The sequence below is a fragment of the Gopherus evgoodei genome, chromosome 8 (genome assembly GCF_007399415.2).
Source record: "Gopherus evgoodei ecotype Sinaloan lineage chromosome 8, rGopEvg1_v1.p, whole genome shotgun sequence".
Classification (NCBI taxonomy): Eukaryota; Metazoa; Chordata; order Testudines; family Testudinidae; genus Gopherus; species Gopherus evgoodei.
In genome coordinates, this window is record NC_044329.1 from 75,079,027 (window position 1) to 75,105,805 (window position 26,779).

General features: G+C 39.5%; 1 protein-coding gene across 9 annotated transcripts in view; it reads left to right on the top strand.

Annotated features, from left to right (window-relative positions):
- The first annotated feature begins 6,714 nt into the window (after nucleotides 1–6,714).
- Nucleotides 6,715–26,779, top strand: part of LOC115656376 (putative ferric-chelate reductase 1) — a 28,198-nt gene continuing 8,133 nt past the window's right edge. Inside the window, exons 1-11 of one of the 9 annotated variants that reach the window (XM_030573004.1) lie at nucleotides 6,853–6,956; nucleotides 7,570–7,676; nucleotides 9,470–9,599; nucleotides 16,876–17,071; nucleotides 17,383–17,519; nucleotides 18,089–18,183; nucleotides 19,388–19,538; nucleotides 20,900–21,079; nucleotides 24,238–24,336; nucleotides 25,318–25,465; nucleotides 26,062–26,178. In XM_030573004.1, coding sequence (XP_030428864.1) covers nucleotides 16,876–17,071; nucleotides 17,383–17,519; nucleotides 18,089–18,183; nucleotides 19,388–19,538; nucleotides 20,900–21,079; nucleotides 24,238–24,336; nucleotides 25,318–25,465; nucleotides 26,062–26,178 — 1,123 coding nt within the window. In that variant the 5' untranslated portion in view covers nucleotides 6,853–6,956; nucleotides 7,570–7,676; nucleotides 9,470–9,599. Of the gene's footprint in view, nucleotides 6,815–6,839; nucleotides 6,957–6,976; nucleotides 7,112–7,569; nucleotides 7,677–9,469; nucleotides 9,600–16,875; nucleotides 17,072–17,382; nucleotides 17,520–18,088; nucleotides 18,184–19,387; nucleotides 19,539–20,899; nucleotides 21,080–24,237; nucleotides 24,337–25,317; nucleotides 25,466–26,061; nucleotides 26,179–26,779 lie in introns of those variants that run through there. The other 8 variants (XM_030573003.1, XM_030573002.1, XM_030573001.1 and 5 more) reach the window with 8 other exon arrangements.

The window sequence follows — 26,779 nt, forward strand, 5'->3', positions numbered from 1 at the left end:
AATGTAAACAAACTGTCTGGCAGCCTGCCAGCAGATTACCCTGATGGGCTGCGTGTGGCCAATGGGCCACAGGTTGCCCACCACTGATACAGACCAGTGGTTCTCAAAACCGGTCTGCCGCTTGTTCAGGGAAAGCCTCTGCTACTGCTGAAAAGAATCCATTACACTCAAAGACCCTCATACAAAGTAAAATGCTGATGTGGGTATTAATCCATTTCCTCTTCTGTCTCACTTCCCAGGTCACCAGGCAGCTTTGTATTTAATGAGGATCCATGCTTTCCAAAACCTCTAAATGCCTGCTTCCTATTTTAGTACCTTGTTGTGATGAAGGCACATGAAGCAGAATCAGTTCGTGCAGCTGGATTTGCAAAATGATCAAACTTTCTACAAAAGAAACAGAAGTTGGCATTCTTCTCTGAGTGCTTGTGTTGTTCCCTTCTTGAGTGCCATGCTGATCACAAGGACTGCAGACAAGTCCAGTTTCCAAACTTTACATTAGGATGTTAAGGGAGAATCAGACAGATCTGTACAAGATCTCTCTGTATCTGTATAGAGAGGACATTTTTATTCTTTTGTACTTATTGCTGATCCCAAGAGGATAACCATAGTCAAATGGAAGATACTGTACAAAAACAATGTTTATATTTACACAAATATTGTATCAGTTACAGTACTCTCCAATTATAGGGCAGTAAGAGTATGAAACAAAAAAGCTGTACCGACCTGGGGAAAATGACAGAGCACCCCCCCAGAGGAGCAGTTTTCTATTCCTAATTATAATTACAATTTAAATGATTGCATGTGTATACATTATTACCCAAAGAAAAAAGCATATGTAATCCAGCCTTGAGGTCTGGCTGCAGCCTTCTCCTTTTTCTTTTCTGGGGTATAAGTCCTGGGTTCACCTATAGGGGCGCCAGATCCCTCCATGCAAGGAAACTCCTTCTAGTGTAGACGGCACAGAGGCTCTGTCCCTTGGGTAAATATTCTCATACAAAGGAGTGTCAGTGAGAGCACACAACAATAAAATAGCTATCACAACTCTCAAAGTAACAAAACTGTACCTGGCCATTACTAAGTATGGGGCACTCAGGATAAAGGACAATGGAAACAAGGGATCAGGATAATAAAAGATAAAAACAACAATTGTAATCTGTATCCCTCCAAATGTTCACAGCCAGTACACACCACTATGTGCTCTCTCCCAGCACCTGCCTAGGCAAACAGTGAGTTTAGGAACAGTCTTTGCTGGGCGTGCAGTGCTGAAGTCAGAGAATGGCTTAAAATACAATATCAAAATAAACAAACCGGGGTGTTCTTGAACTGAAAGAGTGTCTTTGTGGCTCTCTGGTCTGGATTCAAATATGAAGTTAGGCTGCCTCTTGGTAGCCTAACTATGACTCTGTCCTCAGACTCCTGGGTTTCTGGTCTCTGCTGAGATGACACTGTCCAATGTCCCAGAAATCCCCAAAGGGCTCATAGTCTTCCCTTGGGTAGGAGTGTGGATAACAGTAGGGTTCTCCCTAGCTGTGATGGTTCTCTCTTTGCTTCCATCTCAGTCCTGGAGCCTAAAATAATCTGAGAAGCGAAGTCTTGAGCCTCCATCGCCATTGCTTCTGAAGTCCAGGGGCCAGTCTCCTTGAGGCTCAGTGTGGTAGTACAGGAGCATCTCCAAAGGGGTTACACATCATTAATCCAGGACGCCTGGTTTCTAGACCCTGAACCACCACTAACTGCGGTGTGTCCTTGGACTAAAATGTTGAAATGTGTACTAATTTTAGGTGCCTCAATTTTTAGGGGCACAGATTGAGATGCTTAGGACCTAATTTTAAGAGATGCTGAGGACTTGTGGCTCCCATTAACTTCTGTTTGAGTGCTAAGTGCTTCTGAAAATTGGATTCTAGGTACCTCAGACTGGGACCCAAAATACTGATGTGCTCAGAATTAGTTAGTGGACATGTTTAAACTTCAGCTGTAGTCTCTTTGCCCCAGTTTCACTATCTGTGAAATGGGCAAAATAATACGTATCTACCTCACTAGGGTGTTGTGAAGATTAATTCATTAATACTTACAAAGCATTTTGAACTATTTGGCTGGGCACAGGAAAATTGGCTTGGGAGAGGTTCTGTCTGGGAAACCTAGGCTAGTGGAGAGAAAGCAGGTAGGGAGAAGAAGGGTAGTGTGAAACAGCTCCTTCATAGTGAAGAACGAGCGGGAGAGGGAAAAGTTAACATGAAAGGCAAGAAGTTGGTGTGATGAAAGCTTGTATTTTTGATGGGTCATTCAAATGGGAGCTTGTGGTCTGCAATGCGTATATTATTCCTTAAACTGATTAAACAGTGTCAAGTCATAGGTTGTTATAACTGCAATATATTTGTCGTTTTACGAGTAAGTGACACTTTTTGCGGCCTCAGGATCCAGCTGTGGGCCTTTTCTAGTACATACGCTGTGGGGGTATATTTCTTTGATATAACTCTGATACTCTTTTCTGGCTTGGACTGCATATTGTGCAGAAATATTAAATTTAAAAATGATTTGCCTCTTACAGCATAAGAATCTTGTTTATAGAAACATTTTCACTAGGACTGTGCACCTGTTCATGTATTTTGGAAATGGGATCCACATCTTGAAAAGCTGCAGAATCCCTGGAGAAAGATTAAGGGCTGCTGTTTTAGAGGGAGCATATGCACCTGTTCTCACTTCTTGTTATTGGTTCCTTCTTTTTTGTGTGTGTGTAATAATATTTGCCAAACTGTTATAAAACAGTCAGTAACAGCTATTGAAATCAGAGGAGGTGAACAAGTGAGCAACAACAAAATGTCATCCCCTCCTTTTGCCCAGTTTAACATGGAGGAATAAATGGATTCACTTTTCCAGTGTCTTAAGTACTGTTATCAGCAAAATGTACACTAAAGTGGCATCAAGAGCTACATTTCAAAGTTGAGCCTCCTTCTGTGAAGATGAAAATCAGGTAATTAGCTGTATCTTTTATAATTCTACCCCATCATTCAGAGGCACAGACCTTCATAGTGTAATGAGATCTGCACAAGCCGACTGCTGAGACCTTAATTCCAACCGAGTCCTCCTAACTTGGCTATATTTTAAGTGGTGTACAAATAACAGTTACAAACAAAGTGGTTGTAAATTATAACAGAGAAATGGATTGGGCACTTTTCAAATCAGATTTGCCTTATTTTTGTAGGGTTTGTGACTCATAATTTTATCAAAAAGACTGTATTTTTAGGTTTACTTATGAGTGGAAAGTGGACATGAAGTAACCTTATTTGCTACTGACCTGGAACAAACACCGCTATATTTTGATTTTGTATGGTGTTTCCCTAGATCCTACACAATAAGGACCTGCTTATGCAATGACTTCACTGAGGAAGATCAATGCAGGATCAGGGCCTAAAACACTAACAAGTTGATGGCTTATTGAATTGATATTTCATTATTATTTTGCACCGTAAACCTACCTTGGAATATGCTTTTACAGATCATCTCTAAAGTGCATCATAGTATTGAAGTTGGTTGGTGGTCGACATGATTTAGGAAAAGTGGGACTAGAGAGAAATTATATGATACTAAGCAAGTCTCCTATATTTCAGTAGATAGTTATATTTTTCTAACTAGCATTAATTATAACTGAATGCCAATGAGTTCATAAAAATTGTTCCAATTGACTAGTAAATAAGCCACTGAGTGGATTAATTGCACATCATGTCAAAACATAATGTAAATATAATATTGCTACTGTGCATCATAAGTGAAATTCGCTCCTATGTAGAGGCCAGCAATGCATTAGGGGAGTTAGAGGGAGATATAGTAACTCAGATCAGTATCTTTATTAAAGTCCTGACTTTTCATTGAGAGCATGCTAGAGAAATCATAATGTTATGTAATTATGCTCAATTTAAATTCCCACACACAAAAAATATCTTTAATTTACAGCTGAGTTTGCATAAGTGCATTTCCTAATAAAGCAACATCTAAAACCCCGGAAAGTCAAAGTCACCATATAAGACAAAGCAGCAAAGAATCCTGTGGCACCTTATAGACTAACAGACGTTTTTGAGCATGAGCTTTCGTGGGTGAATACCCACTTCGTCGGATGCATGTAGTGGAAATTTCCAGGGGCAGGTATAGATATGCAAGCAAGAAGCAAGCTAGAGATAACGAGGTTAGTTCAGTCAGGGAGGATGAGGCCCTGTTCTAGCAGTTGAGGAAAACCAAGGGAGGAGAAACTGGTTTTGTAGTTGGCAAGCCATTCACAGTCTTTGTTTAATCCTGAGCTGATGGTGTCAAATTTGCAGATGAACTGAAGCTCAGCAGTTTCTCTTTGAAGAAGAAATTTGACACCATCGGCTCAGGATTAAACAAAGACTGTGAATGGCTTGCCAACTACAAAACCAGTTTCTCCTCCCTTGGTTTTCCTCAACTGCTAGAACAGGGCCTCATCCTCCCTGACTGAACTAACCTCATTATCTCTAGCTTGCTTCTTGCTTGCATATCTATACCTGCCCCTGGAAATTTCCACTACATGCATCCGACGAAGTGGGTATTCACCCACGAAAGCTCATGCTCAAAAACGTCTGTTAGTCTATAAGGTGCCACAGGATTCTTTGCTGCTTTTGCAGATCCAGACTAACATGGCTACCCCTCTGATACATATAAGGCAAGTATCAGAGGAGTAGCCGTGTTAGTCCGGATCTGTAAAAGAGCAAAGAATCCTGTGGCACCTTATAGACTAACAGACGTATTGGAGCATCAGCTTTCATGGGTGAATACCCACTTCGTCAGATGCATGATATAAGACAAGACACCCCTCCATACCAGCCCCAAATACCACATCAAGATATTTAAACCCTCTCAGACTCTTCATTCCACAACAAAGTCCCCTTCGGTTTTAACATATAACCAGCCAAATATAGATATACACTTTTGCCCAGCACGCAAACACAATATGAACATTTGATTAATGTATTTCCTTGGAAGATTTATGCTTTCTCGTAAAGTCTGTGGGCTGAGACTTCAGCTGTGCTGAACTATGCTCCCTATACTGGCTGGTCTGGAAAAGAGGATAAGAGCTTGTTATCTCAAGGCCCTATGTTGTTATCTCACTGAGGGGGGCAGAAACTATGGGAACTCTAATAAAACAAAAATTTTCTCTCTTTGCAGTAAACAGGAGAGACTCTACAAGGGCTGAAAGGGACATACTTACTGCTTCTGAATATCTTTTGAGTTTTTATGAATATTTGCTGCGGCTTCTTTCCCTTCTCCTCCTTTTTTTTAAAAAAAAAGATACTGTCGTTATCGAGCAATAAAGGATTTAGTCAAAAGATGAGGGACATTAAAGTTGTGACATAAAATGTCTGCATAAATACTTAGGGCAGACTTCCAATTAAAGACAGTACATATTTGCTTTGCTGGTAATAAAAGCTGCAATCTGGCAAACATGCACACCCAGGACTAACTTTACACTTCTGAGTAGTAGTCTCATTGAAGTCAGTGAGATTTCTCACAGGCATAGTGGTTTGCAGGAAGGATCCTTGCATAGCCACAGAGGGCCAGATCCTCATTGATTTCAAAGGGGAGTTAGGTGTTTAGATGCCATTGAGGCTCTGTGCCAGAGCCTCAATGAAGTTAACAGGGCACCTCACTGGTACAAGGGTCTGATTGTACCTTGAAAGCATTACCTAGTAACTTTTAACATTTCAAGTTTGCAAAACAAAATATGCTTATTGATTGCACTGGATCCTGCAAGGTTGACTACTACAAAGCCCCATTGACTTGACTGGGGGATCTGTATAGGGGTCCAGCTGCATAGATCAACTTGTAGGATCAGTCCTAAGTTTTACACAAACCATTTTAATTTGCCTTTCAATGGAAGCAACTGGGTGAAGTTTTTATATAATAAAGCAAGACAATGCCCTTATTTACAAATTAACTATTACTAGAAATAATGCTCCCACCAATAAATTATTCTAAAATATCCTCAAATATTTTCATTTGGAGGAAAATATAGCTCTCCTGCTTCTAAAACTTTTAAAGATATCCCTGCAATTTGCTTGAACACATCTTATTATTAATTAAAATTAAAATGAAAAAGGCATATTAATGAAAAATGAATTTGATCTTTTAGGACCCAATCCCAAAATGAACATGCAGGCAGATGCATGTGCACACATAAAGCCCCTCAGAAATTAGTGCAGCTGTCCATGGAACTAGATCTGCTTGTCTAAAGCTCATTATATGATTAGGACTTTAACTTTCAGATCCCCAGATTGATTTCAATGGGAATTAGGCACTAATTAATACCTGCGAGGATCTGGGCCTTAGTTCTCAATTCTACAAACATGCATTTGTTTAACTTTACTACTCTGAATGGTCCCATTGAAATCAATGGGCTACCTCCAGTAGTGAAGTTAAGTGTGTGCATAACTATATGCATTAATTGTTGCAGCCTGGCAAAATTCTTCTTGCCTATTTGCCTGAGTGTTTCCCCCCTCCCTTGAGTGAGTAAAATATCATGTATTTTTCATTAGCCATTCATCAGGGTAAAGGGAAGTAAAGTAGACTTTATATGTGGTGTGGTAAATGTTTATGACAATTTATTAAGACAGGTATTTCTAAAAGTTAAAGTATTACTATTTTTTTCCTTTCTTTCTAGCCTCCTGCTTGCTTTAACCAGCTTTCCCTAGGGCCTGTTCCCTTCTGATTAAAAAGCTGGTTGGCTCCACCCCCCTGCTGAAGTATGATACAACTTGTCAGAAAGCAGGAAGTCTGGCTAGAGCACTCTGCATGATTTGATAAGGTAAGCATGATGTTAAGATTCTCTTAGTAGGCAAAATGCTTTGAAAACCATCTACCAAAATACTAGTTTTAAGAGTGTTTGTGCTACTGGGAGAAGTGACTGCTTTATGGTGAGCAAGGTGTATGTAGCAAGTAAAGAACAGGTATCCTACAGTCTGGTTCAAGAATTGTTGTGATTGTGTAGGTCAGGCATAAAGTTAATTGCTTTCCTGTGATTAGAAAGTAATAACTGTAAATAGAATTTTTAAAAAATGTATGTTGATTGGGGATGGAACCTCAGTTTCTGTGTCCCCTGTAGGTATATATAGCAAAATTCAATTATAATTTGGTATCTGCAGAGAGAACTTTTATTTTAAGTTTTATATAGATATAAAGTTTTTCTGGAAGTCAGAACTTGTGTTCAGTCAAAAGCTTAACTCTTTTAATGCCATTCACTTCCAGCATTGTTTCTATATTATAATAAAGTCTAAATTTCTTAAGACAGCATATGTGCAAAGAGAAAGCTATGTTTCTAACAGTTATCAAATAAATGAAAATGCTTTGTATTTAGTGTTTTATAATAATGTTTATATAATGTCTTTCATGGAAGACTTCAAAGAGGTCTTATTATTTAGCAAGCATGTTCGTTGCTGTAAGTTTGAGATATTAAGAGATCCTGTTAAACTAAATTTCAGTCTACTTTATATTGAAACAATTTTGACTTTTTTTAAAAAATACATTTGCTTCTTAGTGCCTTACAATTTTTTTTCTTTAAAGAAATCTCTATTCCTGCGTGGCAGGGGGAAACTATCCAAAGGCCCTGATCTTGTAACTCAACCTACACAAGTGGACCCTATTAACTGGATGCAGGATTGGAGCCAAAGGTAGGAAAGCTGACTCCACTCTTGCATGTATTCTAAACCTGTGTGTAACTTGAACTTTAAGCATGTGCATAAATGTATGCTGCAAGCCCCAATCTTGCATAGTGTTAAAAGTGACCAAAGTAAACTGGCTAAGAAAAAAAGAGAACTTTTCTTCTCTACTCTTCCACTTCTATACCTGTTCAGTGGAATATGTTCTGAAAGAAGTATGTTTTCTATTTGTTTAGGTTGCTATTATCCCCCTTTTGTTTTAAAAAAAAAATATGAATTTTACCTGGCACAAAGCAAAGTTTATATTAGAATCAGAAATTATTGTATAAAATCACAAGGCAAAAATGTATTTTCAGGAACAAGTTGTTAAAGAATCTTCCTGATTTGTAACAGAAAAATATGTATGTGCTTAAAAAAAAAAAACAAACAGGCTCTGATCCTGTATTAGCACAGCAGTCTGCCAATGTGCAACAAAAGTTGCAAGATTAGCTCCTTGTTCAACTGTGTACAATTTCCTATATCACATACATGTATGTGTGAAATGTTTATGGGTTGAAATTGTGAGGTTAATTTAAAAATGACAATGTCAGGTTTCTTTATTTTAAAGCTTATGCACTTTGCTCTTTTGTGTGGCTTTTATACCTCTAAGGATATGTCTACACTTACTGTGGAATGATGCTGCGGTGATTGATCCACTGGAAGTTGATTTAGTGGGTTTAGTGATCACCTGCTAAACTGTCCATAGATTTCTTTTTCCAGTGGAGTCAACACAAGAGCAGTGTAAGGTAAATTGACAGGACAGTTTCTCCTATTGACACTGTGCTAAGTCGACCTAAGCTACGTTGACTCCAGCTACATTATTCACGTAGCTGAAATTGCATAACTTAGGTCAACTTAACCTCATAGTGTAGACCTCCCTAAAAAGACACTTCTATGTATGCAGCTTTAATGTTAACTGAAATAGAAAACATTGTAATATGTCCCACACTACAAAAAGCAAACGAGACCCAATTTTTCCTTTGCTCAGACTTGAATTGGTCTGATTATTCCTGCTCTTGCATTGAAATATATATTTATCTTTTGCAAGCTAACAAAGAATGTGGACCGAATACAGAGAGCGTCTAATTTAAAACAGATAGTATACTGCTCAGGATGATAGGACTAAAATATAACCTCCTTCCTCTATTATAAAAGAAATTTTTGAAATACTTTTTTCTTTCACTGAGAGGGTGAAATATGTCAGACTTCCTATATCTTAATCTTTAAGTTCCAAGTGACTTACTGGTAGAGGGTGCTGAGTTTATTGCCAACCTGAATGTGCAAACAGTGCTGTCCTTCTGCTCTCTGTGACTGCTCTGTTCTTTAGAGCTGGCAGGGGAACAGAAGTGACCACAACCCTTCTTTTTGTATTGCTCAGGAACGTGGAGCTCCTCTGGAATGGAGTGTGTGAACCTAGACTGTTCAATTTGGGGAAGGGATGAGCTCTGCCATCACCCCAGTGGAACTAGCTGTTGGTTTTTTCCCTCCACACCCCCTCATATTGCTCATGGGACCTGCTGGATGCCAGGGCCTCTGGTATAGAGGCCCAGTGGTTATGCACTGGCACTGTTCCCTCTCTGAATCCCTGGCAGTATGGCTTGAATGAGGCCATGCTCTCAGAGCTTCCTTAGCAGTTGCTTCAGGGCCCTCTTTTAGGAACATTCCCCCACGTGTAGGGGTTTGGCATGGAAGATAGCACAGACTGAGGCTTTGCTGCTTTTTTCTGCAAATTCTCCATGGGTCCAGCTGACTTTTTTTCTCTTCAGTTGCAGATTGTTGATCTTGCAGAGAACCTTCCGTGATGTCCTGGGAGGTGGGATGGTGCTGGTGCTACAGAGGCACCTGCCTACCTAGTGTGGGCCCCTCATCTAGGGGTAGTTTGTGTACACACGACAGGTGGGAAAAGGAATGATTAGACCCTGAGATTCTAATGTTCTTCTTACAGCCTTTAGTCTTCTAGAAAAATGTGTGTGATGGATGAGGTACAGGTGCATCTTTTTAGCCCATTAATGTTGAATATTGCCCCTCTAAAACTGCAATATGGTGCTTGGGTGTGGCAGGATGGAGAGGGAATGTTGGCACAGCTGGGAACATTCAGCAGGAATCCATTTTCATTTTTTTAAAACAGATTTTTTCTGGGGTTTGTTTTATTTTACAACTTTTGTGATCTGCACAGAATCCAAAGCTTAAAAATTCTCATACCATACATTGTCCTGTTAATAGCTGAAGTCAAATCCAGTATCTTTCAGTCCTCACTGTCCCACACATGCTAGCGGCCTGATCCAAAGGTCATTGTAGTCTGTGAAAGTAGAATCTCTTTTATTTTCCAATCTGTCCCTCCAAAGGATTTAGCCAGTGCTAGATACTTCAATACTTAAAATGGGGATAAACCTTTAAGTTGGCAGGTCCTGTTATGAACAATCTGGTTTATTGATCATAACAGCTTTTGTGGACAGACTCTCCTGTCTCTCTTCAGGTCAAAATGACCTCTGTAAACTCCTTCAGTTAATGGTTACAGGTAAAGAGGTACTCTTGCTCTGCTCTATTACATATCTAAATAAGCACAGCTGTTTCCCTTAGTTCAGACAAGCTGAAGAAGAAAGGACTTCAGTTTACCAGTCCTTCAGGAGTGTCTCTTGCGGGTGCCCAGAAGACCTGATTGGAAATCCAGATCTTGTTTAGAACCAAAATATCCGTTCCTCACCTGAAATCACTAGCTTTCTGGGAACAATATTTGGGTTTTTAGGCAATCCTTGCTGGCCTACCAACATGTTTACCCTATTTGCATGGGTTGTGCCCAGTGCAGGAGTCAGAGCTGGTGCCTCCAGCACAGAAGGCTCCTGCTCGAACCCTGAAAAGCTTGCCTATTCTGTGGGAGACTTCTTAAAATGGAAGGCATTGGGTAACAAATGGCTCTGGGAATAGACTGAAGATTCCAATTCATCTCCAGCTGGGGCCAGTGCTGATTACAAGTTACCTATCAGCTGTTGGCTGTTTAGGTGACCTCTCTAAAACTTGTTTTACAGTCATGGCCCTGTTCCAACTAAACAAGTGTTTACACCACAAATACTAGCACCAGAGCTGGCATTAACTGTTAATTGGGTTACTCTGATCATGGAGAAGCTAAGGATGAAATGGTCTTGGAAACTAAACTATGTTCATTTCCAGAGAGAGTCAGTCCCTCCTGAATTAGGATTGGCAGCAGAAACAAGAAGCAGGCACTGTCAAATCATAATATACTGAACATTGCATAATTAGGACTCTGTGGACAGTTCCCTATTCAGTGCTTTTTAAAGCTCAGTGTTTGAAGCATTGTTGTATAACACTTCTGCAAGTGGGGATTTATTCAGATCAGTGTATTTTGAAGCTAGTGGATTACCAATTCTCTCTAATGAGAGGGTGGAAAAGGAGTAGTATATTGCGTAGAAATGAGTTACAAAGTAGCTTATGAACATACAAAAGTCCCTGTCTAATTGACAAGTTCTGAAGCATTTCCCAAGTAACCACTGTAAATAAAGGTATAAATCCTGTAACAGTTTGATCTACTGTGCTAGAATATGTTGTTAGAGTTAATCATATTATAACTATCTGCTGACATTAAGGTCTGCCAGCTCTCACGCCATATAGGACAACCATGTCATAAGGTCATAAAAAAAATACTTCTGGACTTTGAAAATACTTCTGTACCCTCTTTTTTTTTTTTTAAAGGGTTAAACAGTTTGACTTTCTTCTCGTGATTTACTGCTGTTTGTTGTTGGATGGTGCAGCTTGGTTAACCTGTGAACAAAACCTTAAACTCCATGATGTTTTTCCATTTCAAACTGTATATAGATGGCTCTAAAGTTAATATAAACACTAGAGAATATTAGTTATCCAGTATTACAAGAACTGCTGTCTTCTAATGAGTGTGTTCCTGTTAAAAGGTCACTATGGATTCTTCATGTATGGCACCAGCGTAGCTAACTGTGTTCTGCTTCACATTGGGTATAAAATCAGTCATCTGTGGGTTGCCTTCAGTTTTATTTGTAGTGTGGCTTAAGGGCTAGTCTTTTTTCCAGTTAAATGCTACTAAATCTTATCTAGAGTCTTGGATTGCATGTGACCTTCTGACTGAGCTTTCCTTAGGTGATCAGCTGACAAAAATCAATTCACTGCTTTTGAGCTGGAAATAATTTAGTAAGCCATACTGTTGGGGGAGAAAAATCTACCTATATCTTTTTTTTTTTTGATTTATTATAAGACATTTATAGCTGTGATCACTTCCAAATTATTCAATACAGGTTGGGGGAAGGAGGTGTGTTTAAAATTTTTTCAAAGTCCTCTTCTCTTTCATGGTGAATTTTAAACATCAACAACAACAATATGGTATTCAAAGAAAATAATTCAGATGTGATCTATGTGCATTTTTACCCCAGAAGAGCCTAATCAAAAAATGGGATGCACGTGAAGTCTAATTTTTCCAGTGTGTTTTCAAAACACTGATTAAGAACAGGTTTTTTTTTCTAATTTTCCTCCTTACTTTACAGTAAGTATATCTTATTTCTCCCTGGAAAAATGCATCTTTTAAGCTCTACAGTGTATTGTGCATACACTTATTGCAACTTTAATAGCTTTTGGACAGACTGACATTTGAATTTGTTTACCTACTAGGCAAGTGTAGCAATATCTTTAATGTATTGGTTAAGAGTGGTGTGTGTGTTCGTTTTTTTTCTTTTTTTCTGTGATGGTTGCTCATTTTTAGCAAATAACATGAATGACTTCATGTTTTGGAAATTGCCTATGATGATAAAGCAAATCTATGCTACTGACTGGAGAACTGTAATTATCAGAAAAAGTAGCCCTGTAATATTAGGGAGGAAAGGGTAGCTATTCTAGATTCCACTAAGATGTTATATGAGAAAGGGTTCAGAGACTTTGACTGTACTGAGTGAATACAAATGTTCCATAATTTTACCAAAGATTGGAATAGATTTGCCAGGTTATCTTACCACTCTCGATTTCAACACATTATTTAAATTATAGAGATCTTATGGTACTTCTATCATCGTTTATGGTGACTTTTCTGAAGCAATTATTACTGGTTCAGTAAGTTAATTAGCTAATTCCCTTAAAACTCTGAATATTACACCATCCTGACCTACTGATACAATTTTTCCTTCATGGCTTTTAGTTAATGTGTGGTTAATGGTGTCATATTCACAAAGCTGTGAAGTGTTCTGTCTCACAGTTGTTACTGCTATGGACTTAAAGACAAACAACTCTCACAATAAAGCCTCAGCATAGGTACATTTTAAAGTCAGCTCTTTGATAGTCTCTCCTAGTCTATTTTTTTTTTTTTATATTCTCTTAAGGAAGGTAAGGTATACAACAGATTGGAGGTGAGAATGATCTTTGGCTCTGTGCTTTAATTCACACACTTCAAGATGTTTAGGTTTGGGGCATTACTACTATGTGGAATGGTGTCTGGCATAACATTCTGCTTTGGATTTGGTTTCAAACACTGAACTCCTTTCAGAGAATTTGGGCAACTTTAAATCTGAGGTATTTGGTTGGAGTCATCTCTTATAAAAATTGGCTTCTCTTCAGTGCCAAATTCCTCTTCTCTCTGACATTCCACAGAAAGTGAATCTCCAAAAAAATCAAAATACTGCTGTATATACATGTACTAGAAGGAACTGAGTTTTTCAGAGAATAACTTCCTGTTACTGGGAGAAGAACTCTGAGAAAAATGTTATGCTGTAAAAGAATCTTAACTCAAAGAAATTAAGGGACTTTCTTAGGAAACTCAGCTGTGTGTGTGTGTTTGTTAGGATTACATTTTAGTAGGCAAGTTGGGATACCTAGCTGAAACTCACTTATCCCTTTTGTAAATGTCTTCCCACCCCATCTCCCTTTTTAAATTACTGTTTGGCATAACAGTTGTTTCACATCTCCCTCTTTTCTCTCCCCTCTGCAAAGCCATTTTTATCTTTATGGGAAAAAGTAGCATTGTTACCAATTCAGTTTGAAGAAGAATAACCGTGGCTTCTCTTTTTTTTAAAAAAAAAAAAAAAATCATCATCTGTACCACATCTACTATTTAAACTGGAACCCTAACATTGTTTTGTTATCACCTTATCACGTACAAGTCTTATCTCTTGGTAACTGTCAACATTGTTGAAGCTTGTTATACCTTCTGTTACTACGAGCTCATGCCAGTGAGGGAGAAGTTACAGTGACCTGAGCCAGCATACTGTGATCTTAACAAGGACTATGCAAACTTTCTTTACACCAAAAATCCAGTGCAACTTAGTTCTTGAATACTATATCCTCTATGTGCTCCTCTGCCCCTCCAGCGCAGAACTCTGGTGGTGATTGAGACTTGTGATGGATTTTTGAGACGTGCTCGAATGGGGACTATGAGGAGCCCACCAAATGCATTTTAATTTATCTTCAATAAGCTTGGAAGTCAGCTCATAAGAGCTGTTTGCTGACTTTTTATGTAGAAGCACAAATCCTGCATTGTTTTGTACAATTGCATCCAGCACTCTCTAGGAAAAGAGCTACTATTACATGCTTCTAGAGCAGCGGTTCTCAAACTGTGGGTCAGGACTTCAAAGTGGATCATGACCCTGTTTTAATGGCGTCGCCAGGGCTGGTGTTAGACTTGCTAGGGCCCAGAGCTGAAGCCAAAGCCCAAACCTCACCACCTGGGGTCAAAGCCCAGGGGCATCAGCTCTGGGTGGCAGGACTCGGGCTTCAGTTTCAGCCCTCAGCTTCATCTTTGGGCCACCCCCACGCTGGGCTCAGGCTTCAGTCCCCAGTCCTGGGGGTCATGTAATAACTTGTTGTCAGAAGGGGGTCGTGGTGCAATGAAGTTTGAGAACCCCTGTTCTAGTGTGAGTAAATGGTTACTCTGGCCTTGTAGCCTTTCTGGTTTCTCTTTTATCAGAGGTCAGGGCTCAGCTTATCTGAGAAATGGTGCTGTGCCTGTGTTATCTTTACATCCATAGGAAGCTTCCTAAGCACATAACTTGGTTTTTCTGATCTATTTGTGTAAAATAGATTGTACTTCCTCAGAAAGCAGATCTTTGGACCTCATATTAGTATATTTCTGACTTGAGTATGTCTCTCCTACACAGTTGAACGGGGGGAACTCTATTTTCTGGTAATCTTTCAACCTTGATGTCTCAGTGGGGGGTGGAAGATTTCAAGAGTCTTTCTTACCATTTTGTTTGACCATAGTAGAAACAAGTTTTTAATCATGTTAAAGATGCACCAAGTACATGTCAAAACCCCAGACACCATTTAATGAGTACACCCTGAAATAATGCTGCCATCCTTAGAGTCTGTCTTGGAACAATATTGTGCATAATATCAAATGTCTCTTATACCTGTAAGTACAGAATGTATTGTTGTGCATACAAATAATGTTCATGTAACGTACCATAATGCAAGGAAACACGAGCATGAGGCAAAATCAGTATCAAATGTATTCTTATTTTGAAAAATTTCCTCATAATAATTGAAAACTTTATTTACAATGTTCTGCTTAACATGCAGACTAGCAACCCCATCCCCGTAGAAGAGCTAACTGCACATAAATGTAACTTTAAAAGCCAGACCTGCCTTTCTTTCTGCCACACTCTCTATTGTGGCAGAACAAAGTAAATTTTCCTTCTTTTTAAACCTCTGCTGTGAGATCTGCACTGCCCTTCGTCATCTTCAGTCCTAATAGATCATGGTTCTTTGCATCAATATTTGTTTCTTTATGACAGGTGGGGAAAAAAAAAGTCCAGAACTACTCTGTTCAAATTCAAAAGCTGATTCTTTGGGGGAGAATTCCAACCACTTGTTTGTAGCTAATGGAATACAGGTTTTTCCTCCAAAATTAATACAGACAAATATTTTACTAGAGCATAAGATCAAAGTTTAGTTCTAGTCAGTAACTTTTGAAACAGTAGCTTGATGTTGTGTGGTTTTTTTTTTTTTTTTTTTAGGATGTCACAGTAATAGTTTGTTTAATCTGACTTTAAAGAAATGTTTTCCACTACTTGGCCGTTGTAATCACTGGGGAAGATCTTGTCACTGGGGAATCTTTAGTCATGTAAAAAGGAATAAATATATACTATGTGACTGGTTCACCATCAGTACTGCATGATATAGATTTGGACTTTTGTCACTCTGACTAATAAACATCTGGACTTCTCATAGGCTTTTGTTCCTCAATACTATGATTCTTTGTATTTGTATTTTATTAGGTTGATTTTGAAGCTGCATATGTCCCATGTAACTGGTGGGTGTCATCTGACTGGAGTGGTCAGATGAGAAAGGGTGTAATGCCAGTTTTGAGTCAAGTCCCTGTTTGAGGCTGACTTATCTCTTCTAGGACTGACTGAAGACTGCAGCTGAAGATTGTAGTATGGGCTGAGCACGAGACTGGGAAGCAGAAATTCCTGAGTTTTTGAGTTATAATGACAGGACGAATATTCTTTGCAGCTTTGATCATGTCACATAATCTCTCTCCCTCTGTTTCCCCATCTGTAAAACAGGGATGATATTTATATATGTGAGAATGTTAGTGTCTTGTGAAGCATTTTGAAATCTAAAAGGAAAGTGAGGAGTGTTATATACCGTGTAATAAGTGCCAAGTATACTCACTTCAAGTATATGAACATAGAAGAAGCAAAGGATGAGCCCACAAGTGTTTGGAGGCTATTGCTCATGGTCCTGTCTTCTCTCCACTGTTGAGAAGACCCATGAATATCAGCAGAAAGATAGAAAAGACTCTTCTGAAAGTTGTGAAAGGGCTATTTTAAAAGGAGAAAATAAACATAGACCTTGCTTTAAATGGTAGCCTGTCCACAACACAAATCTAGTCAGAGAGGACAAACAGTGCCACATGACTGGATGATCTGCCACAGCCACAGGAGTTCTTGAACAAATAATCATTCATACTTAAATTTGTTAAATGTTTGGTGTCTATAAACTATCTCATGAATGCCTGGCAATTGCCTCAATACTCCAGTTTGCTATGATTCTTGAACCTGGTGCCTTCACAAGCAAAGATGTTTGCAAATATATATATTTTAATTTAATCATGTCCACTAAAGACCAACATTAGTGTTCCTACTCTATAAACAGCATAGCATTTACAATGCTGGTTAATAATATGTGACTTTAACTTCTTCAGATGGAGCCTCCTGTACTGGCTTTCGCTCTTTGGATATTTGCCTTTCTTTCTGTTCCTGCGGCTGGTTATCCAAATGGAAAAGTAAGAGAGGCCTGCAGTAGTATGATGCCTTACCATGGACATTCTCCACAGCCATCCCCTGAGCACACTATATCAGTGAATGAGACCAAATTTAGACCAGGGGACCATATAAAAGGTATTGTGTTCACGATTGCAGTTGCGGTAAACTATGGTGGTCAAAAAGTGCTTTGTCATGCCTCGCTCACCTTCTGTAGATTCCTTGTGGTTACCTGGTTAAAGGAACCATCCTGAGAAAGTTGAAATGTCCCGGTGATGCTCATGAGTGTTCATCCAAGTCAGTGCAGTTACCCTCTAAAATAATGTTAAACAGTGGCCATTGCTAAGGCATAGGGTTCCAGGGGCAGGGGAAGCATATTTGTTCACTTCCACCTTTACAGATGACATTGGAAACATCTTACCTTTCTTCTCTCTCCCCACTTATTTTAGTTAGTTTATCTGGTCCAGTTTTTAAAGGATTTTTCATACAAGCCCGGAATGCAGAGAACTTGACTGGCGCTGCAGTTGGCTCTTTTATGCTAGCTGAAGAAAGGATTTCTCAGCTCCTGACATGTGGACTTGTAAAGGTATGGTGTGTGTTTCAAACAGGAACTAAGATGCATTGGTATAGCTACACCAATAGCTAAAATCCCCAGTGTAGCTATGACCTAAGCTTTTTAGCCCTTCTAGTTCTGTTTAGGCAGGCAGCTCAACACGGTTGGGCAGTACCTTGCAGATGGAGGTGTGGCTCTCTGCAGTTAGCTCTGGCCAAAGCCTCCAGCTTCCACTAATGTGAAATGGTTAGTGCCAACTGGCTCTTCACACAGCAAGTAGACTATAACTCATAGTGTGGTAATATTAAGTAGAAAAACACAGCACTCCATATACCATATATTGTAGACATTGATCATTGCCACAGCCAGGTTATAACTGATTCCCTTTCATGGGACTCAACTGATTTCCCACTGAAGTCAATATGGAGGCTTTCCACTGAAATCAATGGAAGGGTGGGGTGGGTCTATAGGCTTGTTCAGGACTCAGTTTAACTGCATTTCTGGTGCACCATTGTGTTGCCTTGTAGAATAACCATAGGAGTGTTGCTATATGTACATAGTTTGTAATATATGCTCTGATAATATAATATAATATCTTTCAGAATTCTGCTGTCAGTCACACAAGTAAATCGAAAAAGACAAATGTAGAGGCTTATTGGGTTGCTCCCACAGATGCACCAGAACATGTACAATTTCTGTAAGTAAACACAATATTGGAGCTACTTTATTAGAAATCCAAACTAGGTGAATATATAGTGTATCTGTCCTAAATGTTGACTAGCACCCAGGAAATGTCTCTGGGGGAAATGGTTGTTTCCTCCCTTTTCTGCCACATCAACTCCTGCTCAAGAACTGGCTCTGCTGCCTATGGAAGGAGCTGGGAGGCTTCAGTGAAGAGTCAGTGGTTCCGCTTGGGCTGTATGCAGGGCAGCTGGCGTTAAACTGGGCATGGACTCCCATATTCTTTGGAGCTCACAAAATAGGATGGGGGTTGGTCGATCTCCTACTCATGAGTGGTGCAGCAACAGCTACAGCTGTCACCTGGTACCATGTCAACAAAAAAGCAGGATATTTGATGTTCCCTTGTTTAGCTTGGTTAACTTTGGCTTCTGTGCTCAATTACCGCATCTGGAAGGACAATTAAAAACAAGAAGCAATCTTAATACAGAACCTTGTGGAAGAGAATATCAAGGCAGAAAGGGGTTTTTTTTTTTGTTTGTTTTTTTTTTTTAAACTTTATTTGGGAAATGTGTTTACTATCCTGAATTGGTGGGGAGAAGGGGAAAGAGGGGAGAGAATCATCAACATTCTCTCCTCTTCTGAAGTGGGAAAGTTGCAAGGCATGTTACTGGCTGACACTGGCCTACTACTTAGGATTTTTCCTCTTTTGGCAAGTGGTGGTTTACAAATGTAGTGATAAAAATATTTTTGTGATGTGTGAATTTTAGTTTAATTCCTAATCAAAACTGCACACGTACTCTACCGTTATATGGCTTTAAACTTTGGACCCCAAATGTATGGTATGAGCAGTGACACTTATATGTTTTGAAACAGAAATTAAATGCCACCCTTCTGTGATGCTGCAAATTATGCAGCAGGCAGCTGAGAAGTGACTGCCTTGAATCCATTTCTGAAGCTTGATCTGCTGTGTGGTGGGTCCTTCTACCTGGAGGGTTCTCCCCCCCCCCCACCCAAAAAAAACCCAACAACCCCCATCAGGTACCTGCGTAGATGCCAAGTTTGGAGAGTAGTTGTATGACAAGTATATTTGTTTCTTTTTGGTCAGCTAAATAAAGGAATTTCTCCCTCCTTGTTTGTAAAGCATTATTTAGTAATTCATTTAGTACTTGCACACCTCTCACGGTACTCAATATTTGTGTGGTTTCCTTCCCTCCCTTCAGAGCCACAGTTGTAGAGAAGTATAAAATCTTTTGGGTGAAGATTCCTGGTCCCATTGTTTCCCAACCTAATGCACCGCCTTTGACAACACCTACAAGTATTACACCAGACACTCTACCAACTTCACAACCAGTTTTCCGTCTAACAACATCAGTGGGTATTATTTCTCTATTATGAGCTATATTCTGCAAGCTTTATTCAGTTCTTATGCCTGGTTTCAATAGGAGTTTTCCCAAGTAGGGCTGCAGTTATGGCTTTCTTAGCCACTGTGTTGACAGAAGGTGGAAGATAGGAAATGACCTATCAGGTTATCATATGCAGTGTTGTTGTAGCCAGGTTAGTCCCAGGATATTAGCGAGACAAGATGGGTAAGGTAATATCTTATATTGGACCAATTCTCTTTTTGTCTCAACTTGTCTTTTTTTCTCGCCAACAGAAGTTGGTTCAATACAAGATTTTTCCTCACCCACCATGTGTGTCTATCAGATTATTAATTTATTGAGATGTTGAGAGAAGAGGGGTGGGGGAAGGAAACTCGGTTCAAGCACCATTTAGTAAGAACGTGAAAAGCTCATTTGGGGAGTCCTGTTATGCTTCATGCATAAAGAGCCATGCTGACCTGTTCTGTATAGATAAAACTCAAGTTTAATAAAGTGAGGGTGTAGGTGGGCAGGAACAAAGTAGATTATTTCTATATACGAGTGGGAAGGCTTAATTTATAACTGCTTGTTCATATGAGTTTTTTTCTTTGTTTGGACTTCCATTACTGGTTCTTGATGTTTTAATTAAAGTTGCCATGTTAGTTGGGCAAAGTATTATCATTTTAACATGGCTAGGTTTAGCAATATGACCTCTTTTCCACTTACTGCTATCTTGAGCATGCTTGTTCTGAATTTGTTGCATTTAAAGTACTCCTAAAGTTCAGTGCTATGTATTGGGCATTTGTGCAGCTCAACTTGTCTTGGTGAGCTTTTAACCAACCATTCAGGAAAAAAATAGACATTTTTTTTTCCTCCCCTAGAATGTGTTGTTTTGAGTTTGTAAGAATCCACAGGAGCATCTTTCTAATAACTTAAGCATTATGGGGCTGTTAATGACTTGGAATAGTCTAGGAAAAGTGAGACCCCAGGAAGCCTGAAAAGTATATAGAAACATTTTACTTGAGTTAATAACTTATTTTATTAAACAGAAGAAATGTCCTTGAACAGGAGGGGATTGTATTACACTTCCAAATTATAGCCTTGTTACCACTATGATGTCAAACTCTTTCATTTAAACTGATTGATGAATTCAAAGCTCACAATTTAATAAGTACCATGACAGTGAATTCTAATCCTGGTTAGTAATTATTGGCTATGTCGGGGGGAGGGAGAAGAGGGGTTTCTTTATATATTTTCTGTGTAAATCTTCACTTCTATATTAGTTGAGACTATAGTAATTTTAATTGTACGTGGGATGGGGCGGAGAATGACCAGCTTGTTGTGTTAACTTTAATTTTCTACTTGTCTGTCCAGTTTAATGCCTCTAGCTGTGGAATTACAAAGTTCTGCATAAGGAATCCTCCAAAATGTGATCCTGGGGCTGCCTATTGTTTCTTTCTGTCCTTCAAACAAAATAACCACTTGGTACTTATTGAAATGAGTGGTCCTAGTGAAGGATACATAGCCTTTGCATTATCTCATGACCAGTGGATGGTGAGTATCCCTTTTACAGTATTTCCTATGCCATCCAACTAGCACAACAAGATACATAAATAATTCTTAGTCAAAATATTGAGGGTCAGGCCACCCAGAGGATTCAGGAGGCCTGGGGTCTTTGATGGTGGGGGGTCCCCCACTGCCGAATTGCCGCCGAAGACCTGGCACTTTTGTGGCAGGTCCCGGGGCGGAAGGAACCCCCTGTGCCAAATTGCTGCCAAGACCCAGAGCGAAGCAGCTCTGGGGGCCTGGGACCTGCAAGAGTTTTCTGGGGCCCCTGGAGCGAGTAAAGGACCCTGCTCCAGGGGCCCTGAAAAACTCTCATGGGGGGGCCTTTGTGGGGCCTGGGGCAAGTTGTCCCAGTTGCCCCCCGCTGGGCGGCCCTGTTGAGAATGAAGACTGGTGTAGCCCCACCATTCTCAGCTGCACGTCCATCAGATTTTATAAATTAAATATACCTGAGTCTGAGTAGTAGTCAGATGAGATCCCTTCAGGAGAAACTGAAATGCTACTAGGAAAAAGAACAGGAGTACTTGTGGCACCTCAGACTAACATATTTATTTGAGCATAAGCTTTCGTGGGCTATAGCCCACTTCATTGGATGCATGTAGTGTGAAAATCCAGTAGGAAGATAGATAAAATCTCTCTGAAACAATGGGTGTTACCATACACACTATAAGGGGAGTGATCAGTTAAGGTGGGCTATTTTCAGCAGGAGAGAAAAAGAACTGTTAGTAGTGGTAATGAAAATGGCCCATTTCCAGCAGTTCTTTTTCTCTCCTGCTGAAAATAGCCCACCTTAACTGATCACTCCCCTTATAGTGTGTATGGTAAACACCCATTGTTTCAGTGTGTATGTCTGTCTGTCTGTCTTCCTACTGTATTTTCAACTACATGCATCCAATGAAGAGGGCTGTAGCCCACGAAAGCTTATGCTCAAATAAATTAGTCTCTAAGGTGCCACAAGTACTCCTGTTCTTTTTGTGGCTACAGTCTAACCTGGCTGCTACTCTGAAACCTGAAATGCTACTGGAAAAGGTGATAGTGGGACCTCCCCCCACTAATAATTACTCCCATGTGGTGCTTGAGAGCACTGCTGATTGGAGGTGGCCTCTTATAGGTATGGCTAGAAAAATGTGTAGTCCCTGACTAAACAGTTGCATTTAAGATTCTTTGGCATTCTATCTTGGTCAAAGTCCAGACAGTTACATTGTAGCATAACTAAATTCCTGGTTAGTTGTAGTTAGGCAGTGAAGAATAATGCCTTTATCCTAAAAGCAATCTGTGTAAGGTGCTGTATGTTCACAGTGGTTTCTGTCCAAAATAAGTGTGCAGTTCAGGGGTGGACGCAGTCATTCCTGAAAGCCCTTTGGAGATTCTTATGGCTGAAGAGAGTTACAATGTGCAAGAGTATTATTCACTAATCTGTATATTTAACTTCCTTACTGAACAGAGTAATATTCTTAAAGCATTTCTATATGTGTCTGTCACAAGAAAAAGTAGTTCTTCACTCTACAAATATAGGAAGAAATAACATTCTCTTCTTTGACCTCAACAGTTAATTCCAGTTTTAATCACATAATTTGATAATATAAATTGATCTACTTAGCTTAAATAATCAGAGGTACTTATTAATACTCCTCGAAGTATTTATGACTGTGGCAATGTGGATGAGGATACTTCGTAGAAAAAGTAATGGCATAATTTAATTTGTAAACCAGTATCAGAGGGGTAGCCGTGTTAGTCTGGATCTGTAAAAAGTGACAGAGTCCTGTGGCACCTTTTATAGACCAACAGACGTATTGGAGCATAAGCTTTCATGGGTGAATCCCCACTTTGTCAGATTTATAAACAAGTTATTCATTTGAATTAAAATCCTACCCCTTTTTGGCACTGATGTTCAAAAGGTCTAGATGAAAACACTTCTAGCATCCCAAAAATACTGTCAATGGGCTGTCAGATTCCACGATCAAACCGTTTTACAGACTATCCTGGTGCTCACTGCATAAATACTACAAAAAGTACATGTACCACTGACCCCTGGTGGGAAGGAACCTTGACAGCTTACCCACTCTGAACTTTAGGGTACAAATGTGGGGACCTGCATGGACTCTTCTAAGCTTAATTACTAGCTTAGATCTGTAACTCTGCCACCATCCAGAAATTTCAGTGTCTGGAGCACTGCCCGTCCCCCTAAAACTCTCACCTCCCTGAGTGGCCATGAGGGACTTCACCAATTCCCTGGTGAGTCCAGATCCAATCCCCTTGGATTTTAAAACAAGGAAAAATCAGTCAGGTTCTTAAAGCTTTTAATTAAAGCTTCATCTCTCTAAAATCAGGATGGAAAATACTTTACAGGGTAGTCAAATTCTTATAGCCCAGAGGAACCCCCTCTAGCCTTAGGTTTAAAGTTACAGCAAACAGAGGTAAAATCCTCTCAGCGAAAAAAAGGACATTTACAAGTTGAAAAAACAAAAATAAAACTAATCCACCTTGCCTGACTGTTATTTACAATTTTGAAACATGAGAGACTGATTCAGAAAGATTAGGAGAGCCTGGATTGACGTCTGGTCCCTCTTAGTCCCAAAAGCGAACAACACCCAAAACAAAGAGCACAAACAAAGACTTCCCTCCACCAAGATGTGAAAGTATCTTGTCCCCTTATTGGTCCTCTGGTCAGGTGTCAGCCAGGTTCACTGAGCTTCTTAACCCTTTACAGGTAAAAGAGGCATTAACCCATAAAGGCTTATGTCATAAACAGATAGTTATCATTTCAAGCACTATATCTTACAGTGTAGGGTGTTTTGTGTTGGAGTAAACTTTTTTAAACTATAACATTATCTTCAGCTTAATGCAAAGATTGGTATTGGCATATGGCATGCAATTAAATAACTTTTAATACCTTATATAGTTCTAGCCAATGTCCTTCAAAAAAGTAGTTTTTCCATTAGATTTTGTAAGTTCAAACTTTCAACTCTTACAGTACTTCAGACCAGACTCTGTTTAGTTGCACCGTTGTAAACTTGCTCTAATGGCAATTAAAGTACTCTGGGTATAGCGCAGGTGGAAAGGAGAGCTTGGAATAAACCATTCATCTGCATATGGCTTTGCCTATAATTACTGTCTAAATTGGGGGAAAATGCTTTTATTTTCAGGGTGACGATGATGCATATCTGTGTATTAATGAAGATCACCGTATTAATATAAAAACGGCTTATCTTAGTGGACGAACTCCTCCTGTGTTGGACTCAGAGGTATGGTGTGTGACAATCAAGTCACTTTGCATGCAGCTGGGTTCTAATTTGTCAATATTTCACTGATGTATAGTGGTGTGTGGTTTTTGTGTTTTGTTTTTGTTTTTAAATCCAATAGCTCTGAATGAAGCTAATAAGGCAGTAGTTCTATAACTAGCCATCTTATGATAAAGGCCCCAGGATTTTTCCCTTTCTGGACTCACTGACCCACCTCACGTAGAGGGTGCTTATTCCTGATGCACAAGAAATGTCGAGATCCAGATTTGTTGCTGGCTTCTTTATTACTTCTATTTGAACAGCGTGTGAGGTAGTTGTCTGTTATTGCCCGGCCTATGCTAGGGAAACTTTCTAGAAAATCTCCTACCATTGCTAAAGCTGATGGAGCTCCACAGTGTAAGTGACTTTTCGAGAGCCCTGCAGTGTCTCTTCAAAAGGTTAACTGAGAGTAAAACTGGTAGCGGGGAAGTGACTTGCTCAAGGTCGTGCTGAGATGGCAGACACATGGGTAATACAATGCAAACTTCCTGATTGTATCTAGGCAAGCACTCTGTCTTTACCCTTGTGCCCTCTTTGTGACCTTGAGCAAGTAATTTAACTGCACAGTGCTCCTGTGCATCTATTGTCTTTTTAAAATAGCTTTCTGTAAATACACCCGTGTAAGACGCAACTTGGTTAGTCACCGTTTTGAAGACAATGCCCTAAAATATAGCGTGTGAAAGCATGTCCCTGCAGCTGTTGCCTAGAAACCTACCACACCAACAGAACTCTGATTCTTGCTGATATCACTGACTATGCTGGTGCAGCTAACTCTTTTTATGATATGGGCTGTTAGGAGACAGTGAACACTGGCTCATTATCCAACACTGGTCAAGCAGAGCCAGGCCAAAATCACTGGCCTTGAGGAAGGAGTGGAGTAAATTTGTTTTCAAGTTTGAAAAACCCCACACAATGAGTATTAAATGTTCATTGTATGTTTCATAGAATGGCCTTGAAGATATCTCATGGAGGGTGGCTGATGGTCTTCTTCAGTGCTCTTTCAGAAGAAACCTTCATCTTCCTGCTTATAAAGGGAGGTTTAATCTAGATGCTAATTATTACATATTTCTGGCAGATGGGGAGGCAAGTGAAGGTAAGTCTGGTTGAAGATATGGTTAAATATTCACATTTCTCAAACCACGCTAAACAAGGACTATCCCCTATAAAGTGTATTAAAAATAAACACGAGACGTAATTTGACTTCTGTCTCAAGTTTCACATGTAACCAGTGAAAATAACCTTAATGTGATGAGCTCTGGCTCATCTCTGGGAATGTAACAAAAATCTGGTTTGCTCTTAATATAAATGTGTTCCATAACCATCTGGTGCTTGGAGTAGTATTCTTGAGAGACTCCTATACAATTTTTAATAGGAATTAAACTGAAATGAGTATGGAAACTAAATAGCATTGTATACAAGATACTCTTCAAAACCCTGTAGATCTAATAGAGAGTGATATCTTTTGTTTAGTGTGTGTGTGTGAGAAATATATAGGAAAAATCTTGTAGGGGAGGAGGGGGCGGGTGGAGTTGAATCCAAAAGATTCCAGTCAGAATCTGCAGAGGTGTAATTTACAAACACAATCACCATCCCCCTACAACACATAGTGCTCACTGAATTGTAAACAAGGGATAGGAGGGGAAGGGACTTTCACTATTTGTCTATAAACTACTCTATATCTTTGCATAGGAGGTCTAATTCACAAACATCATCGTCAGCCTCTGATCACCAATGGAATGTACAATTTCACAGACTCTCCAAAGGATGTAGGGGGATCCCGCTCTCCACTTCTTCTTAAATTCCATGGCAAGTTACAGTTCTAACAGCAAATACTAGATTTGCCCAGTGCTGAAGAAGCTACTGTTGATTGCAGAAAGAAGGATGAAAATTTTATAAAAAAAGCTATTTCCTGTGGTGTCAGTCCACTGGGGTATCTGCTTCTCCTGATATAAGAGCTGATTTGGAAAATGGGGGGAAAAGTAGGAAAAAAATTTTTTTTCTTAATTTTAAAAAACCTGACAAACTGTAATATGGTTTTTCAGGATTCTACTCATCCAGAGAGAGGAACTTGTTTTACTCATTTGTCAAGCATATTACTAGCTCCCTTGTTTTAAAGGAATTTTGTCGTCTTATTTTTATGACTTGGCAGTCTAAATTTAGAAGTGCATCTCTATTTTGAAGTTCCCTTTTTCCAATACTATGTAAAATAAATGTGTGTACCATGATTTAGGCTACGTTTTAGCCACAGGTGTTTTTAGTAAAACTCATGGACAGGTCACAGGCGGTAAACAAAAATTCATGGCCTGTGACCTGTCCATAACTCTTACTATATACCTTTTAATTAAAACTTTGAGCCAGGAAGCTGGGGGTGGTGATGGTCTGGGACCACCACAGGTGCAGTGCATGG